General features: G+C 49.8%; 1 protein-coding gene across 5 annotated transcripts in view; it reads left to right on the forward strand.

Annotated features, from left to right (window-relative positions):
* Positions 1-3,829: 3,829 nt before the first annotated feature.
* Positions 3,830-19,385, forward strand: part of LOC101097528 (zinc finger protein 180) — a 68,555-nt gene continuing 52,999 nt past the window's right edge. Inside the window, exons 1-4 of one of the 5 annotated variants that reach the window (XM_019819413.3) lie at positions 3,830-3,917; positions 6,846-6,935; positions 14,396-14,470; positions 18,811-18,937. In XM_019819413.3, the coding sequence (XP_019674972.2) occupies positions 3,885-3,917; positions 6,846-6,935; positions 14,396-14,470; positions 18,811-18,937 (325 nt within the window). In that variant the 5' untranslated portion in view covers positions 3,830-3,884. The other 4 variants (XM_006941156.4, XM_019819412.2, XM_019819415.3 and 1 more) reach the window with 4 other exon arrangements.

Genomic DNA, 19,385 nt, shown 5'->3' on the forward strand with positions numbered 1-19,385 from the left:
CTTAACATTTCTGGGCTTCAATTTCATCTTCTGTGAAATGGAAGTAAACAGTCCAACCTGGTAAGAATTGCCATGAGGACTAAGTGAGAAACATTTATAAGGACCTTATGGCAGTGCCTGGCACAGAATGGTGCGTAAATGTTTATTCTTTCATATTTGATGCCTTTCTAGCCTCTGCCTGTGGTTAATTTCTTTTCGTTAATTCTCGTGGGTCTTGTGGTTTGTAATGATACCTGCTAATAATAGTAACTTTGCATTCTCTGTACCCAATGGTTGTGAGCCATTTAGCTAGTCTCTCTACTTTTGTGTCTGAAATGTAGTTAAAGTGGGACGCCTGGGTGGCTCAGTCGGTGAAGCATCCAACTTCGGCTCAGGTCACGATCTCGCAGTTTGTGAGTTCGAGCCCCACATCGGGCTCTGTGCTGACAGCTCAGAGCCTGGAGCCTGCTTCAGAGTCTGTGTCTCCCCCTTTCTCTGCCCCTCCCATGCTCATGCTCTTTCTCTGTCTCTCAATAATAAATAAACGCTGAAAAGAATATTTTAAATACTTTTAAGGAAGTAAGGAAGAGATGAACTAATTATCTATAGCTGATTGTCTCACCAGAAAAGCCAAGAGGATCAAATGAAATACTATAAGAATTCCTGACGTTTCAGTGGGCTAACCAGATCCAAAATAAGTATTTATTTTTAATTTTTAAAAAGTTTTTATTTTTATTTTAAATGAGAGAGAGCGAGCAAGCACAGGGGAGGGGCAGAGAGAATCCCAAGCAGGCTCCACATGAGCTCACATGGGGCTCCATCTCATGAACCATGAAATCAGGACCTGAGTTGAAATCAAGAGTCAGACCCTTAACAGAGCCTCTCAGGCGCCCCCAAAGTTTGTTTATTTAAGTAATATGCTGGTGCCCCCAACATAAGTCTTAAAAAAAATCAACCACAATAACGAATTATAAGGAATTTAAGCAGGGGGCGGGGTAGAGATTACATTTCAAATAGCAATAATTTGTTAAAGGTTAGAAGTTATGTGAAGAAAACTACAGGAGTACTTTGACAACAATACTAATAATTAAAAAAAAAACATTTAATTTTTTTTTTAACGTTTATTTTTGAGACAGAGAGAGACAGAGCATGAACGGGGGAGGGGCAGAGAGAGAGGGAGACACAGAATCGGAAACAGGCTCCAGGCTCTGAGCCATCAGCCCAGAGCCTGACGTGGGGCTTGAACTCACGGACTGCGAGATCATGACCTGAGCTGAAGTCAGACGCTCAACCGACTGAACCACCCAGGCGCCCCATGTCTCTTTCTTTTTGAGAGAGAGAGGGAAGGAGGGAGGGGCAGAGAAGGGTACAGAGGATCCAAGGTGGGCTCCATGCGGACAGCAGCGAGCCCGACGTGGGGCTCAAACTCACATACCGCAAGATCATGACCTGAGCCGAAGTCGGACGCTTAACCGACTGAGCCACCCAGGCGCCCCTAAAAAAAACATTTTAAATGCCATGTTGTCACGCAGCAGGGCTCCAACTATCAGCTTCCTTCCTGGTGGGGTGGGAATAAACATCACTGTTTTCCACGGGCAGTTAATGAGATGTTAAGGCATTTAACAAAGGGCCCGGAGACTTTATTTATTCAAAATAAATATTTACTGAGCATCTATTATATTGCAGGTAACTTAGGATGCTGGGGCTACAGCACTAATCAAAGTAGATACAAATCCTTTCCCTTATGGAGTTGACAGGCTAGTGGTGACGCAGATAACCGACCAAATAAATACGTACCATATATATATATGTGTGTGTGTATATATATATATATATATGAAAAATATATTCTTCATATATATGAAAAAATATATTCATATACATATATGAAAAAATATATATGAATATATATGTATATATATAAAATTCTCTTGCTGGAAGCCGAGCTATCCCAGCCTGAGTGGCAGGGCCTGGGCTGTGGACGGATTGGTGACTGCAGGGCGGCCTGCCGACAGTGAAGCTTCTTGTCCTCCCGCTTTTAGGTAATTTGGCCTTATTAAAGTACCTGGGGTATTGTCTGTTGGAGAATTGCCCTCGGCAGGCCCCCTGGGAAAAGAACCATTGGGGAAAAAATACGGTTCCGCAAGAAATTGTGCGGCCTTACGTTTAGCCCTTGCCACCCCCTATGGAGACTTCTCTACTTACAGGAAGGATAGCCTCATGCATTTGCCAGCAAAGGAGGCCAATAAAGGAGAGACATATGGATTTGAAAGCCCCACTCCGGGAACTAAGGAGTGTATCTTTGGACTCCGGTCACTCTAACCCCTGGGCCCACCTGGCCCCCAGGAGGCATTCCAGATGATGGTTGAACCTAGTCGGTTAAGGGACAGAATGGTTCATTGGTTCCTAGGTGCATTGTCTCTCTGAGAATGTATAAGGCGTGGGTTTCTAAGGCCCTCTTGGCCCCCTCCTGGCACCTGGGACCGAGGCGAACACTTTTGTTCTTCAAAACCACGAATGGTTCAGGGAAACAACCAAGAGGTCATGCCCCTGTAACTGTTCCACTTGAGGTGTTGAGAGATAAATGACCTTTCATGAAAACAGTAAAGCAACTACTTTATAGATAAGCATAGATACATAATAAAAACAATGAAAGAAATTAATCAGTAAGCAAAGGGCAGGAGGGGACGTTATGAGAAAACAATCATGGTCTTCCTTATTGGGTGATGACCCAAAGGAACAATTTGAGAATTGGGTAATGCCAGAAAACGTAGATGACAAATGCTACAAGGAGATCACTAGCAAATATAATGCCACGTTTGCTACAATCAATCGGCCAGTTCAACACACTGCGGTTGTCTGTGTCCATTTTTATTTTTTGTTTTTATGTTTTTTATTTTAGTCTTGATTTATTTTCACTTTTTCGCCGATGCCGTTCATCCTTCGGGAACCCCTGGACCTGCTGGAGCTGGACTCCAGCATTTTCTAGAGAAAAATGATGAGAAGGGAGGCAGGGAGTACGTGGGGGGAGTGAAGGATTTGTAAGTTTACAATGGTTGGTGGGGGGATGCTTCTTGAGGAGGTGACATCTGCCTAAAGACCAGATGGCAAGAATCCAGTGGAATCGGCAAAGGAAGAGCCTGCCAGCCAGCACGCACAGCATATGCAAAAGTCCTGGGGTGGGAGCCTGCCAGAGCTGCTGGTGAAGATGGAAAGGCCAGCGTGGCTGGAGCTGAGAGAGAAAAACGGCCAGAAGATGAAGGCCAAAACAGATCAGGAGGGGGAGGGTACGATCCTTAAAGTCTCACAGGCAGGGAAAGACCTCCATTTAAAAAACAAAAGGACTCTTGCTGTTTTGCTAGAATGAACTACAAGAACATATCAACGTATCAGATTCTGGAAGGACTCGCCAGGAGCTCCCTGGACTGTGTAACGAACGGGTTTGTAGCCACCATCTTTGGGCTTGAGGACCAAGAAGAGACGGTGCGCACCAAGCATCTGACTAAGCAGCCGTCCCAGGAGGGGACGTCCCAGGAGGGGACGTCCCAGGAGGGGTTTCTTGGGGATTCCGTTTTCACGGCCGCTCCTGGGCGTCCAGCCGGTCCCAGGCCAGCTTTTCCCAAGTCGGCCACTGCCCACGCATCGCAGCCGTGACCTGGCCGTGCGGGTCCCGCTCCCCGTCTCGGCGCCGCGCAGAAACGGGGACACAGACAGTCGCGGCCCCCGGCGGCTACCCCAACCTGACACGGCTCGCGGTAATCCCCACGCTCGCCGCCGGGTGGAGCTGGAGCCCCGCCTAATCGCCGCCCGTGCCGCCGGGGCTTCTGGGAATTGTAGTCCCGGCTCGCCGAGCCCAAACGCACTTCCGGGTTTGGCCAGAAACGCAGCCATTGTCCCGCGCGCGGATGCCTGCTGTCGCCACGCACCTGGGCTCGGAGGTCAGCCGAGTGGCCCTGCGGATGCCGAGTAGGGGAGGGGGCCGAACGAACTGAACCCGAGTCTGTCGTGTTGCAGAATCGGCGCAGGGGGTTGCTTAACCCGACTCCGTCCCGCTGCAGAGCCGTGCCGGGCCCTGAAGCTGGGACAGGCCGGTCCTGGGCCGCGAGCCCGTGGACGCCCAGGTCGGTGAGGGGCGGGGCAGCGCTGGAGGTCCCGTGCGCGCATGCGCAGGGTGTAGGCGGGAAGGTGGGTTTGGGGGTGTGGGTGGGCGACCTAGGACCTGAGCGTGCGGCGCTTCTGCGGGGTCCCGAAGTAGGTGGGGATCCTGGTGCAGCTGCAGATTCGGGAGTGCGCGAGTGCTTGATAGGGTGGTGCTCTTGTCCCAAGGCTGAGAACGCCCAGGTTGGTGAAGACAGGCCATATGCGGGGATGTGGGACGATCTTGAGAACCCCGCTTCCCCTCCACCAGTGCTGGGCTGGTTTAGTGCAGGATCTGAGGACTGAAGACTGGGTTGAGAGAGTACTCAATTGCAGATTTTCAGGAGAGAGGCTCTGCCCCTATTCCTGTATTTTCAGCAGGCGTTTGAATAGGAAGCAGGACGTGGGAGGTGAGGTTCTGGGCAGTTGGCTTGGGGACCTGGGGCGCCCCCGGTAGTGGAGAGACCAGGTTTGAGTTGCAGATTCTTGCCCCAGAAGAACCAATGCTACCTGAGCGAACTCTCTGAGAATCCCTGATGGACTACAGATTCCTAGGTTGCAAGAGGAACCAGGGCCTGGAGGCAGTTTCTAGGCAGGGCGCTCCCTGCTCAGGCTGGGCGTGTTGATTGGGAAGCAGGAATTTGGACTGGTGATCCTGGGACCCCGTAGGGTAGTGCAGGGCCTTAGGACATTCAAATTGGGTGTGCAGACTTTGGGTTGGAGGTACAGAAGTGGAGTCCGGGAGGGTCAGAGCTGCAACAGCTGCGGTGAAATTGACAGCTATTTGGGAAGGACCCCGGATGCTGCCGGCACGTTTGGGAAGTAGACAGCCCCAGGGCCTTTGCTTGGGGGCAACTCCACTTGCGGGCACGAGAATGCCCAGATTGGTAGAGGGACAGAGTCTGGGCTGTAGATTTGGACCTGGAAGGGGCTGTACTCTGTGGCATCTGGGGATCCACATTTGGGCTGCAGGAAGCCAAAAGGCTTGCTTCCCATGGGAGCTGCTCTGTCATGAGCTGGAGAACCCTCCAGACTGGTGAGCGCCCAGGTCCCGGGGCAGACTCTGGAATTCTTTGCTCAAGCTGCTGTTTGGGTGTTCTGATGTTTTGGTGGCAAGCAGGCCGTGGCGCAGGTGCCGCTAAGATCGTCACAGAGGCTTGTGGGTGCTTGAGGTAGCCCGGGTATTGAGGTGCAGAGTGCGAGGTGCGGCTTCTCCTTTCGGGGAGCAGGGATTGCACAAACCCACAGGCTGGGGGAGGGCCCAGGTCCGGGATGTGGATTCCGTGTGTATCCGCGGGGATGCCAGCAGGAGGAGGGGACCTAGGTGCGCGGCCCCGCCCAGTCGCTGCTGGAGCCGCAGCCTCTGGTCTTGGGCAGAACGGGGAGGCATGGGCAGTCCTAGGACCCTGGTATTGCCTGAGGATGCCCAGGCGGGTGGAGGGAGCAGCTGCAGATTCCGGGCTGCAGAGGATTAGGGCTGCGCCATGGCCCCCTGCGCATGCACGTGGGTATTCGGACGGGAAACCGGAGCCTGGAGGTGGGTATTAGAGGGTGCTGGGGTCTTTGTGCAGATGGCGCCCCAGTCACCCGTGGTGGTGCCCAGGTTGGCGGGAGGACAGGATCTCCCTAGGCTGCAGGTGACCGGGAAGATATTCGGACGGGAATCGGGGCAGGTGTGGCTCAAGCAGGGGCCTGTGGATGTTAGTGGAGGAGACGGTGTGTGGGCAAGTTCAGGGTATGGCTGCATGGTGAACCCGCATTACACTGAGTGAGAATCCTGGGGGTCAAGGGTGTGGGTAAGAGGGAGAGATGGGGGGTAGGGTTGGCGAGATGGTGTGTGGGGGTGGGATTTGCCAGGGGCCTGTTCTAGTCTCACACCCAGAAACAATCGAGTTGGCAGGAAGACGGCTGAAGTCCACATTCTGGGCCTCGGAGGGGTTGGCACGAGCTGGTGTTTGTCAGGAAGCTCCCAGGCCTGGCTCTGTTGCTGATTCAGGCCGAGGGTGCCCACGTTGATGGAGGGACCAAGTCTCAGCTACCCGTTCAGGGCTCAGGAGGGTTTGGGGCTGGGAATCGGGCAGGCGCTATTCTGGTAGCGGCCAGTGGACCCAGAACTGTGGAGGCACCGAGTCCTAGGTGCAGCCCAGCTCTGCGCCTGTGCTTCGCTATTTGAGCAGAAAGTGGGAGGCAGGGCACGACAGGTTGCTGGAGGGTCAGGCCTAGTTAATGGAAGGGGAGGATTCTGGGAGGGGTGGGACATTTAGTTGGGAGTGTGGTTCCGGGTCATCAATCCCAGAAGCCCTACTCCTTGCTCCAGGAAGAGATGCTGCTGGTTTAGGGCTGCAGATTCACGTCTCGGGGGGAGGGAGTGCTCACTAGCTGGTCCTCGACGTGCTGGGCATCTGTGAGGCTCCCAGAAACCCAGTGGGGCAGGGAGGGACCGATTTGTACTGCAGATGTTGGTGGTGGGCAGGAGGCCGTGTTGGGGCCTGACTTACAGGCAGGAGGTCCAGGGGGCCTGTGATAGCGGAGGAATCAGGTTGGAGCTGCAGAGTCTTGGACTGGGAGAGGCGTGCGCAGCTTTTCAGGCAGAAACCTCTAGAGGCGCGCTTGTCGTGGGGAGTGCGTCCTGGCAGCGGAGGCTAATCCTGGGGGGCGGGGCGGGGCGGGGGGGGGAGGGAGGGGACCTACGCAAGGATGCTCTGCTCAGGGCTCTTGCACCATTGCAGCTCAGGCCCTCAGGCCCCTGCCTGTGCCTGAAGGACAGCATGGAAGAGCGGGATGAGAAGCCCCCAGGGCCCCTGAAGACCGGTGCGCAGGTGAGTAGGACTTCCCCTTCCTCCAGGAGACCCATAGCTTGCTCGCACCCAGGCCCCACAGCCCGACCCTCTAGGCTCCGGAGGCTGTCCTCGTTCCCTTTGCGGTGTCCTGGGAGCTCTTGGTCTCCCCTGACCTTATCCTCTGTACGTTCTTGGAGGCTCCCTGCATTTCCTCCCTATTTAAAAAAAAAAAAAATTTTTTTTTAATTTTTAATTCATTTTTGAGAGAGAGAGAGAGAGAGACGGAGATGGAGCGTGAACGAGGGGGAGGAGGGGCAGAGAGAGAGGGAGACCCAGGATCCGAAGCGGGCTCCAGGCTCCGAGCTGCCAGCACAGAGCCCGACGCGGGGCTCGAACCCACCAATCGTGAGATCACAGCCTGAGCTGAAGTCGGACGCTTAACCCACTGAGCCACCCGGGCATCCCCACCTCCTCGCTATTTGAACCCAGAGAACTCTTTCTGGGAGGAATTTGGCATCTTGGTGTCAAAGGCCTTTGCTTGGGAATGAAAAATTGGGAAGAATGTGTGAGAAGGGGCCATGCAAGGGGAGCATTAAAGTTACCGTAAAGCCGTGAAACGGAATATACTGTGGCCATTGATGGGACGGTACACGCGTCCCAACATACAAAGATATGTGGGATCTGTGTTCAGTAAATGGCATTTAGAAATGATCGTCTTTTTTATTTTTTTATTTTTTTTTTTCAACATTTATTTATTTTTGGGACAGAGAGAGACAGAGCATGAACGGGGGAGGGGCAGAGAGAGAGGGAGACACAGAATCGGAAACAGGCTCCAGGCTCTGAGCCATCATCCCAGAGCCCGACGCGGGGCTCAAACTCACGGACCGCGAGATCGTAACCTGGCTGAAGTCGGACGCTTAACCGACTGCGCCACCCAGGCGCCCCTAGAAATGATCGTCTTTTTTAAAAAAGATACAGCGTGTATTATAGGAAACGTGTTAGAAGGTTATAAACACGTCAGTTAACAGAGAGTGTCAGTTACACTCCGAGGGACCTTATGTATTCATTTACTTACCTATATTTTTCTACTTTTGTGCAGCAAATTTTAAAGTTAGGAAATCAACGATCGAAAACATTTTCCTACAGTAAATGTTCTTCGAAAACATTTAATTTCTTGAAAGGTGTTAGAATTTTGCCTCCTCCTTCCTAAGTGGTTCATTCCTGAAGCCATGAGATGGGGCCGAGCTGGGTAGACGGCTGTGGTGGAGGGAGGGAGGGCTCCCTCCTGTGAGGTGTCACAGCCTGACTGGGGTGAGGAGGGTGTCCACGTGTGGGGACATCGTGACCAAACAGGGTGAAAAAGGTGGCACGGAGAATCAGAGCCCAAGTGGGGTGAGGTACGCGTCCCATCTGGGGGAGGAAGATATTTGCGGTGACAGACCCAGGGCAGGTGAGAAGGGCCTCCGTAGAGGGGATGCCTCAGTGTGGACAGCCCGAGTGCAGCGAGGGCGTCCATGCCAAGGGTGGTCCAGCATGGATGGGGTGTCAGCCAAGGCAGGGTGAGAAGTGCGCCCATGTTGGGGTTGGGGACACATCCCAGTGTGTCACAGCCTGAGAAGATTGAGGTTCTCTGTGCACGGCGGGGAGGGGGGAGCCCAGGGTGGGGTATCAGAGTGAAGGCAAGAAGTCAAGGGCATCTACATGGAGTCCAAGTCCAAGTGGGATGAGGCCACCTGCAGAGTCTGAGCCCAAGGAGGGTCGAGAGAGCCCCCGTGTCAGAGTCCAGGAGGGCCAAGGAGGAGCGGCTGTGGAAATGGGAGATTAGTCACCCACGGGGGCGCTGATCAGATGAGTAAACCTAATAAGGCTCATGGGAGCCAGTGTTCTCACAATCAGATGTGGTAAGAGAGAGAACACTGGAGTAAACCTTAGTGATTGGTGGGAGTTGTAGGTAGCGACGAGACTCGGGGTTTTCAGTATATGTAGGTGTAGAAGTACGTGGAGATGTATGGATGTCTCAATGGTGTGTGTGTGTGTGTGTGTGTGTGTGTGTGTGTGTGTGTGTGTGTGTGTGGAGAGACATACACATGTGTTTTCCTAGTTCTGTCCGCTGTGAGGCCCGGGAGCAGTGACAGTCTGGTACCAGTTTGCACATCTGGTGCCCAGATTTCCACCCCATGCCCCAGAACTTACGGGTTTACTGTTCACAGATATTTAATGTTCCATGTTTTGCTGTTATGAATAGCACTGCTGTAAATGTCTTTGTATCTGGTTCCCTGTACAGTTGACCTCGAACGATGCAGGGTTTAGGGACACCAACCCCCTGCAGAGTGGAGAATCCATAGTTAAGTTTGACTTCCCCAAACTTAACTGCTGGGGCGCGGGGTTGGGGGGGTGGGCTCAGTCAGTTAAGCGTCTGACTCTTGATCTTGGCTCAGGTCATGATCTCACGGTTCGAGAGATCGAGCCCCATGTTGGGTTCCACACTGACAGTGCGGAGCCTGCTTGGGGTTCTCTCTCTCTCTCTCTCTCTCTCTCTCTCTCAAAATAAAGAAATAAAACTTACAAAAAACAAAACAAACATAACTGCTAATAGCCTGCTGTTGATCAGAAGGCTGACAACATCAACAGTCAATGCATATTTTGTATATGTATTATGTGCACTGTATTCTTTAAAAAAAAAATTTTGTTTTTTACATTTATTTATTTTTGAGAGACAGAGAGAGACAGAGCACAAGTGGGGGAGGGGAAGAGAGAGAAAGAGACACAGACTCCGAAGCAGGCTCCAGGCTCTGAGCTGTCAGCACAGAGCCCCACGTGGGGCTTGAACCCACAAACTGTGAGATCATGACCTAAGCTGAAGTCGGACGCTCAACCGACTGAGCCACCCAGGCACCCCTGCACTGTATTTTTTTTTTAATTTTTTTAACGTTTATTCATTTTTTTTCAATTTTTATTTCATTTATTAATTCCAGTATAGCTAACATAGAGTGTTATATTAGTTTCAGGTGTACAATATAGTGATTCAATAATTTTATACATTACTCAGTGCTCATCTGAATAAATATACTCTTTAATTCCCATCACCTATTTTACCCATCCCCCCACTCACATCCCCTCTGGTAACTGTCTGTTCTCTATAGTTAAGAGTCTGTTTTTTTCTTTCTCTCTTTTTATCTTTGTGCATTTTGTTTCTTTTTTTTTATTTTATTTCATTTTTTATTTTTTTAAATTTACATCCAAGTTAGTTAGCATCTAGTGCAACAATGATTTCGGGAGTAGGTTCCTTAGTGCCCCTTCCCCATTTAGCCCATCCCCCCTCCCACACCCCTTCCAGTAACCCTCTGTTTGTTCTCCATATTTAAGAGTCTCTTATGTTTTGTCCCCCTCCCTGTTTCAAATGCTTTTTGCTTCCCTTCCCTTATGTTCATCTGTTCTGTCTCTTAAAGTCCTCATATGAGTGAAGTCATGATATTTGTCTTTCTCTGACTGATTTTGCTTAGCACGATACCCTCTAGTTCCATCCACGTAGTTGTAAATGGCAAGATTTCATTCTTTTTGATTGCCGGGTCACACTCCATTGTATATATATACCACATCTTTATCCATTCATCCATCAATGGACATTTGGGCTCTTTCCATAGTTTGGCTACTGTCGATAGTGCTGCTATAAACTTGGGGGTGCGTGTGTCCCTTCGAAACAGCACACCTGTATCCTGTGGATAAATGCCTAGTCGTGCAATTGCTGGGTCGTAGGGTAGTTCTATTTTTAGTTTTTTGAGGAACCTCCATTCTGTTTTCCAGAGTGGCTGCACCAGCTTGCATTCCCAACGTTTATTCATTTTTGAGAGGCAGAGACAGAGCGTAAGCGGGGGAGGGGCGGAGAGAGAATGGGAGACAAAGAATCCAAAGCAGGCTCCAGGCTCTGGGCTGTCAGCACAGAGCCTGACGCGGGGCTTGAACTCGTGAATGGCGAGATCATGACATGAGCCAAAGTTGGATGCTCAACCGACTGAGCCACCCAGGCGCCCCTGTGCACTGTATTCTTACAATAAAATAGAATAGGTTAAAGAAAATGTTATTAAGAAAATCATAAGGGAGAAAAAACGCATTTACGGTACTGTGCTGTATTTATTAAAAAGATCAACATGTTTATGGACCTGTGCAATTCAAACTGGTGTTGCTTAAGGGTCCGGTGTACCCACGGGCAAGAGTTTTAGAGGGAGTTATGCATTTAAATTTATATACATACATTCACACGTTATCAAAACTACAGGTAAAGCGTGCTTTGATTGTGACCACTGGTGTTCTACTCGGAGCTAGCGACTTTGGGTGTTTTTCTGAGAATCTTAATGGCCCTTTCGCTCTTTTCTTCTATAACATACAACGGAAGTAGCAAGCTGCTCATTATAATTTTCACTTTCATCACATATTTATTGATTGCCCAACCAGCGGAAGGCCCCACGTGAGGTGTTAGGGACAAAGATGACCTAGTTCTCGCAGACGGAAACACGCTTCTTGTATATTCCAAGGCTGCCTAGGAGAAGCAAAACCATCTTCCTTCTCGTGTCAGCCATCGGTGACGTCATACCCCAAAACTTCGCAGCTTAGAACAACAACCAGCGTTTATTACCGCACATAGTCTCTGGGGTCAGGGATCCGGGGGCAGCTGGTCTGGATGTTTCTGGTGCTCAGGGTCTCCGACAGGGCTGCAGTAAATTGTGGGCCCAGGCTGATGTGAAGGCTTGACTGACTGGGTAGGAGGACCCCCTTGCCAGCTCGCTCGCTCCCGTGGCCGTCGACGAGAGGCCTCAGTTCCCCGCTACACAGACCTCTCTCCAGGGCTGCACACAACACAGCAGCTGGGTTCTCGTGGAGCAAGGGATCTAAGAAAGGGAGGGCAGAGGGACAGCACTTAATGGCACACAACCAAGGTGGAAGCCACGGTGTGTCTCATGTCATCTCACAAGGGACACACCGTCACTTCTGTGACTCCTCGGTCATGCAGACCCACCCTGGTACCGTGTGCAAGGGCTGCATAGGGTGTGAATTCCTGGAGGTCAGGGTCATCGAGGGCCATGTTGGACGCTGGCTAGCACACTTCTCAACTCTGAATGTCCTTTAGTAAATTAAAAAAAAAAGATTTCTTTTTAACGTTTACTTATTTCTGAGAGAGAGACAGACAGAGCGTGAGCAGGGATGGAACAGAGAGAGAGAGGGAGACAGAATCCGAAGCAGGCTCCAGGCTCCGAGCTGTCAGCACAGAGCCTGACGTGGGGCTGGAACTCAGGGACCGTGAGATCATGACCTGAGCCGAGGCCTCCCCCAGGCGCCCATCCTTTAGTACATTTTAATCATGATCAGAAGACGCACAAGAGCTGTTGGGCCTGACGGATGTCCATGAGAGCCTTGGCAGAGAGAGCAATCAAGGGAGCCCAAGTCTCGGTACGTGAGTCCCGCGGGCCACCCTGTCGGCCATCACCTGGGAGATTTCAACGACTTACACGTTGGAAGCGGCCGGGCCAGGGAAGATCCTGCCTGCCTTCAGCGGCTGAGACCAAAACCCTGCCAAGAGGGTGGCAGAGCCTTACGTATCCCGTCATCCTCAACATTCAGAGTGGATCTTAAGTGTTATCATCCAAAACAAAACAAAACAAAACAAAACCATAAGTGCGAGACACTGGATGTGTTAATCAGCTTGATCGTGGTACTCATTTCACAGCGCACACATCTATTCAAAAACATCACGGGCGCCTGGGTGGCTCAGTCGGTTGAGCGTCCGACTGCGGCTCAGGTCATGATCTCCCAGTTCGTGGGTTCGAGCCTCCCCGTGCGTTGCCGCCCATTAGGAAGGCGGTTTCTCTCTGCAGCCACGTTTCCATGCTGCACGAGTCAAAACTTGTGACTCCCGTGGGCCGTCTGTAGTTTTGAAGTTGTCATTTTGGCTTTGTGAGTGTGGCTTGTGTGTTTTTGTTCCTGGGCCCCTGGCGCTCTTCAGTAATGCCCACGCAGCCGTTGTAAGGCAGCCTAACCGTCCTGGTGTTTGTCCTGGGCACTTGTGCAGGCGACTTAGCAGCCGAGCGTTCTCATGGGGCCTTCTTTACATGGATGTGGCTCCAGCACTTAGAGGAGGGTAGGAGAGAGAGGGGGAGGAGGGGAGGCAGGGAGAGAGAGCACGGGCATATGGGTGCAGTGCTGCAGGAATGTTCTAGCAACTTAAACTCCCACTGATGGTATATGACACTCTTGACTAGTGGGCCACCGGGGTGGGAGTCCTTACAACAGGCAGAAGAAATGCTCTGTGTGGTCAGGATTTTGGTTCCATACAGCGGTCTGAGCAAACAAGCAGATATAGAGGGGATAATGGGAGCCAGAGAAGGTACAGAAATGGAAAGCAGGAAAGCTAGAATCACATGTGTTCCTGAATTGCAATGAGGGGCATCAGTGTGAATTTATAGCCTCTAATATATAGAGATAGGTAGTTATAGAAATAGAGACTTGATCTTCTCTGATTTAAAGAGGTGAGCATCTTTTTGTATATTCACTGGCCATTTTATTTCTTCATAGTTGAGTTGCACGTGCATTTTCCTTTGTCCCTTGTAGTGTTGAAGGTCCCTTTTTCTTACTGATCTAGAATAGGGCTTTATAAAAAAAGTCAAAAAAAATTTTTAATGTTTATTTATTTTGGGAAGAGAGAGAGAGAGGGAGAGAGAGAGAGAGAGAGAGAGAGAGAGAACCGGAGCATGAGCAGGGGCGGGGCCAAGAGGGAGGGAGACACAGAATCCGAAGCAGGCTCCAGGCTCTGAGCTGTCAGCACAGGGCCCAACGTGGGGCTTGAACTCACAGACTGAGATCATGACCTGAGCCAAAGTCAGATGCTTAACTGACTGAGCCACCCATGTGCCCCCGGCCCCCAAAATACTTTTTTTAAAGTAGGTTTCACGCCCAGCGTAGAGCCCAACGTGGGGCTTGAACTCACAACCCTGAGATCAAGAGTCAGATGCTTAACCGACTGAGCCACCCAGGCACCCCTAGAACAAATCTTAATAGTATAGATTCTTACTGATGGTGCCTTTGTTGGTGGCACTTTTTGCCAAACATTTTCTGAAGTTAAGTTTGGAATCTTTATGATTCTTTGGTCGCCCTGTAGTCTGTTTTATTTGCTTACAACTCCGCGATCCAGGAGTTCCGACCACCTGGTTGAACAGTTCTTTTCTCGCACATGGTGCCTGGAATCACTCAGCTCCGTTGCGCTGGTAGCTGGGCTGTCCTGGAAGACCGACAGAGATCTCACGCCCGTGTCTGGTGTCTCATTGCCCCTCTAGCTGTCCCCTGTCTCTCTCTCTCTCAAGCTTCCCAATGGGAGGGAGCAGACGTTTTGTAGGTGGGATGTGTGAACACAGGCGGTTTGTCGAATTCTAGCCTCCTCGCTGTGGCGGTTTCGAGCCATGACTTAGTTTCCTGGTTATTTTCCTTTTTCTCGTCTGTTTCCTGCTCAGGACTCTCTCCTTCCTCCAGAGAGTATCGTCAAGGTTGAGAAAGAAGATGCCGGGTCACTGGCCCTTCCATCCCCGGTGAGTTGGCCCTCTTTACCCTGGGAAACGTAGAAATGTGCATGTCTGCTGGGGGGGCAGGGGCCAGGCTGAAGTGACCTGGGAGGTGAGCAGAAAGGGAGGAAACAGATATGCAAGTGGGCATCATTTACGAAAACTTGGTTAGTTACCATGTAAAAGATTGCAGAGAGTGATAGCTACAAGTTTGAGGCGGAGGGGCCCTTTTTTAATTATTTTTATTTAGAAAAAAATTTTTAAATGTTTATTTTTGAGAGAGAGAGAGAGAGACAGAGCAGGGGAAGAGCAGAGAGAGGGAGACACAGAATCCGAAGCAGGTTCCAGGCTCCGAGCTGTCAGCACAGAGCCCGATGCGAGACTCAGGCTCACAAACCGCGAGATTGTGACCTGAGCCAAAGTTGGACGCTTAATCGACTGAGCCCCCCAGGTGCCCCCTGTCCCTTCATTTCTGGATCTGCCAGAAAGAGTCCAGTTTGATGTCACCTTTTTTTCTTTAAAGGATTAAAAAGATTTGACTCTGTTTATGTGGTTTCAGGGAAGGATTAAGTGGAGAAAAATAAGTTAATCAAGAGAGGGAGGAGATATAAACTAAAAAGCAGAGTCCCTGATTAGCACCAGAGAAATTCATTCAGAGCGTGTGTGAACGTGTCGGCTCTACAGAGGAGGAAGGACCCATTCAGGAAGAATGGGGCTGAGGGAATTCTTCGAAGGCTTGGGTTTTTCTCTGTGAGCAATCTGGTGGTTATTGGTGGGGCCTGAGGGTGGCACTTGGAATGGAGAGGTAGGTGCTTGATGTGAGTGGAGAAGGCTGAAAACAGTAGTGTTGTATTATGAGAGACAGGCAGCTCCGGGAGGTATAACAGGGTTGCTGGTCAGTCTGAAAGGATCATTATGAGGTAGAGACCATTAATAGTGTCCCATCCAGCTGCTTTTGTGAGTTCTCTTTCCCAGTGGCATTCCGGAACCTTCTTTCCATTGGTCATACATTGACATTCAGATTCATTTTTGCAGCCAGGGTACATTCAGCCAAAGTCCCATAAGGCAAGATACTATTTGAAGGGGGGATTTTTGAACATATCCAGTAGAAAGATTAAAAGGAATGCCCCATGGACTCTACACTTAATAATTACGATGGAAAAGATAACAGGGGCACCGAATGGAAAGGAAAAGAATATAGACCAGCAGACAGTAATAGGGGATACTCGAATCAAGGAAGGGCCCCAGACTGTCAAAGCACAAGAAGAGAGAGGGAGAGATTATGCGGAGTGTTGTAATCAGAGGTGGGCAGTTCCATGGGTGTGACTTGAGAGGTGGATTCCTGTGTGGGGATCTCAAGGTCTGGGGCTCACGCTAAGAGTGGGGTGCCGAAGAGCAATTCTCAGGGCCGGGAGTTGGGCCAGCGGGAGGCATCGATGCCTGAGGGCACGTTAGGCAGAGTTGAGGCTGCATCCCAGCCACCAACTTCAAGTGTACGTGTTCGTTTCTCTACCCTTCTAGCTCTTCATCTGTAAAAATGGTGCTGCTACTGGTATTTTCTCACGGGGGCCTTGTGAGAATAGTTCACAGCCTGATGCCGCTCAGGAAGTGCGTCGTTGACGTCACTTAGTTTCATATGATTGTCAGGGACCTCTACAACCAGATGCTAGAGACAGGGCAGGCTGAGACCATACAGGTTCTTGAAGTAGAGGGTAAATGCCAGGTATTGTAAGTCTTCGGTGGGTGGGGCTTGGTGTTCAAGGGGTTGGTAGGACAAAGGTCCAAGAAGTAAGGTAAATGGCGTGAGTTTCAGTGTAGCTGAGAGGACACGCACCCTCCCCCTTTGATGCTGAGCGAACCGGAGCCTGTGAGGTTTGCAGAGGAAGGGTCTTTGCGAGGGAGGGGATAAGTGTAAGTTTCCATTAACACAGGGATGTAGAGGGAATGTTTGGTAACGATGTTGAAGCTGTAGGATTTCGTTATTACAGAAGTAGAGTTCCCAGGGGCATGGTTGAAGGGCTTGGGAAGGAATTTTGAGGAGTGGGAGGTTTGGGGCAGGTGAGAGGAAGGACAGAATAAGTGGGGATAAAGCCAGTATCCACACATCGAAAAGCTTTTCAAATGGGTGTGTGATAAGGGATACCCATTTGACTTAGTTGGTTGAGCGTTTTACTCCGGCTCAGGTCACGATCTCACGGTTCGGGAGTTCGAGCCCCGCATCGGGCTCTGTGCTGACAGCTCAGAGCCTGGGGCCTGCTTCGGATTCTGGGTCTCCCTCACTCTCTGCCCCTGCCCCACTCGTGCTCTGTCTCTCTCTCTCTCTCTCTCTCTCTCTCTCTCTCTCTCTCTCTCTCTCAGAAATAAATAAACGTTAAAAAAAATTCAAATAGGTGTGCAGTAGGCCTGATGAGATTCAGGTGTGAGAGAGGACTTAAACCAGAATTTGGCCCCAAAGTCAGATTATTTTGATCGATGATGAAGTCTGTTGAGACTACAGGTTCACTCATTGAGATCATTTGCCGAGTATGTATTTCTTATCTACGGTACACCAATATGCTGAGCCGCTGGAGTTACAGTTGCAAACTATCAATACCTTGCCCCTGCCCTCACGGATTGCAGCCTAGTGACAAAGATGGCCGTTGCGCAAATGAGCAGACTCAACAGTGTGGGGAGTCTTAGGATAGAAACCCGTGGGACCTTCGGAACATATAGCCGGGGCTGGAGTGGGGGTAGCAGTGCTAATCTAATCCGGCATTGTTTATTTGACATGTGAACAAGCTTGATATTAAAGGGACCTACATTGAAGAGTGAAGGGGAGTGTTTATAAAAAGGAAGTGTGGATTGGAGCTTGGAAACCAGTACCTAGAGAGCCACGTTCAACACAGGTGGCAGTGTGCGAATGATATTTCTGAACGCCGTTTGGGGTTAATTATGAACCCCTCTGAGAATTTGGTGAAACTTACAGGTCCTGACTTAGAAAAATGCAGGTGCAGCAGCATTTTGCGTGGAGTTTCACGGGCTTCTGGGGACCGTGTGTCCTATTCACGAACACAGCTTAAGGATACCAGGTCTATCTAGAAAGTCCTTTAGCGGCAAGTGGCGTTCCACTTTCCTGGGTTTTGCTGCCTTTGGCTAAATACAGATCACCCTCAGCACTTTATTGGATCAAAATTCCTGCCCAGTAGGCTTGGAAATGGGTCCTTTCTTGCTTAGAGGAGGCAGTCCAAGCCCCCCTCTCCATGACAGTAACGACAGCACGTCTGTCTCCTAAAGGCTCTACGTTGCAGCTCTGAGTGTGGACAAAATAGAACTGTCGTCGGAGGACTGAGAGCTCAGGGTAACAGTCACACTGGCTGTCACTTAATTTTTTTTAGAGTTCTCAAACCTGATGACCTTAATAATTTTCCAGCCGTTTTCTTTTCTGTTCGGTAAACTGCCAATAGCTTTTCATATATCATCACAGTTAATTTACTGAACAACCCTATGAGTTGGGAATGATTAAGCCTAATAAATAGAAGTGGGATGGGGCACGTGGGTGGGTCAGTCAGTCAAGAGTCCGACTCTTGATTTTGGCTCGGGTCATGATCCCAGGGTCATGGGATCCAGCCCTGCTTCAGGCTCCGTGCTGACAGTGCACAGCTTGAGGTTCTCTCTGTCCTTCTCTCTCTGCCCATCCCCCCCTCAAAATAAATAAATAAACTTAAAAAAAATGGGATAAACTCAGCTTAGAAGGCTGATTAGATATATTAGAAGGTCAGATTAGATATATATTTTTAAAATGCAGACCTGTGCTCTTAATAGATGAGAAAACCCATTTCTTCCAAATCTGGCCCACCGCCTGCTTTTGTAAGTAAAACTTTATTATAATACAGTCACGCCCATTTGTTTATATATTTTTTGTGCCTGCTTTCTTGCTGGAGGAGGGCCGAGTGGTTTTGATAAAGACTGTATGGCTTACAAAGCCCAAAATGTTTACTCTCTCACCTTTGACAGAAAAAGTATGCTGACTCTGTTTTGTTCCATTTGGGGAATTTGGAGACAATTCGTTACTGGCAATTCTATATTCACCAGTGCAAAAATCAGAATAAGCATTTTGTTCAAGGTGAACAAGAGAGAAAACAATTTATATCTGTTTTTATCCGTTGTTCCTCTCTGGGGTTGTATCAACAGATCCAGCATCCAAAACCCAAAGGGGTTTCCCTAAAAGGCACCTGTACACCTTGACTAGAATCCTTTGGACACTGACAGTCTCAGGACAATTTCTGGGCCATCAAGTTTTCCTTCTTCCCTTTGTCAATCTTTTCCTCCTTTATGAACATTGGAAGGAAATGATGCCCAGCTGAGCAGGAATGTGTGTCCTGTTTTAGGAAGGAGAGAGCTTCAAAATTGTGACTGTGGACTTCACTCAGAAGGAAGAAGGCACTTTGAACCCTGTTCAGAGGACCCTGGACAGAGATGTGAACCTAGAGAACCACAGGGACCCAGTCTCTTGGGGTAAGAATACAGTCCCCTGTAATGAAGTTTGTGTATTGAAATGATTTCCATTGATTGAGAACTATGGAGTTCGGAGGCCAGAATGATTTTGACCACACATAGACTGTGTTTGTGCTTTTTATTCCCCAGTGAAGATTCAATTTTAATGCATAGGGTAGCAAAGGTACAGCTTCTCAGGTTTGAGCTTGTTCAGTCTTCATGGTTCCTAAAGGCCAAAGACTGGGACCAAATTCTGCAGTGATTTTCTTTTGTACCCAGCCCCAGACACCCCAAATCCTGTGTAGTTCCCCATCCGCTTTTCAAACCAGATGCAGTCTCCTCATGGGAGCCAGGAGATGAATACAAACATTTCCTAACATACATATCCAGGTGAGAAACCGACACTTAGGAGTCAGTACATACATTGGAGATTTGTTTCAAAAATCCCCATCGGGCATGCCACATGTGT

Source organism: Felis catus, chromosome E2 (assembly GCF_018350175.1).
Source record: "Felis catus isolate Fca126 chromosome E2, F.catus_Fca126_mat1.0, whole genome shotgun sequence".
Taxonomy (NCBI): Eukaryota; Metazoa; Chordata; class Mammalia; order Carnivora; family Felidae; genus Felis; species Felis catus.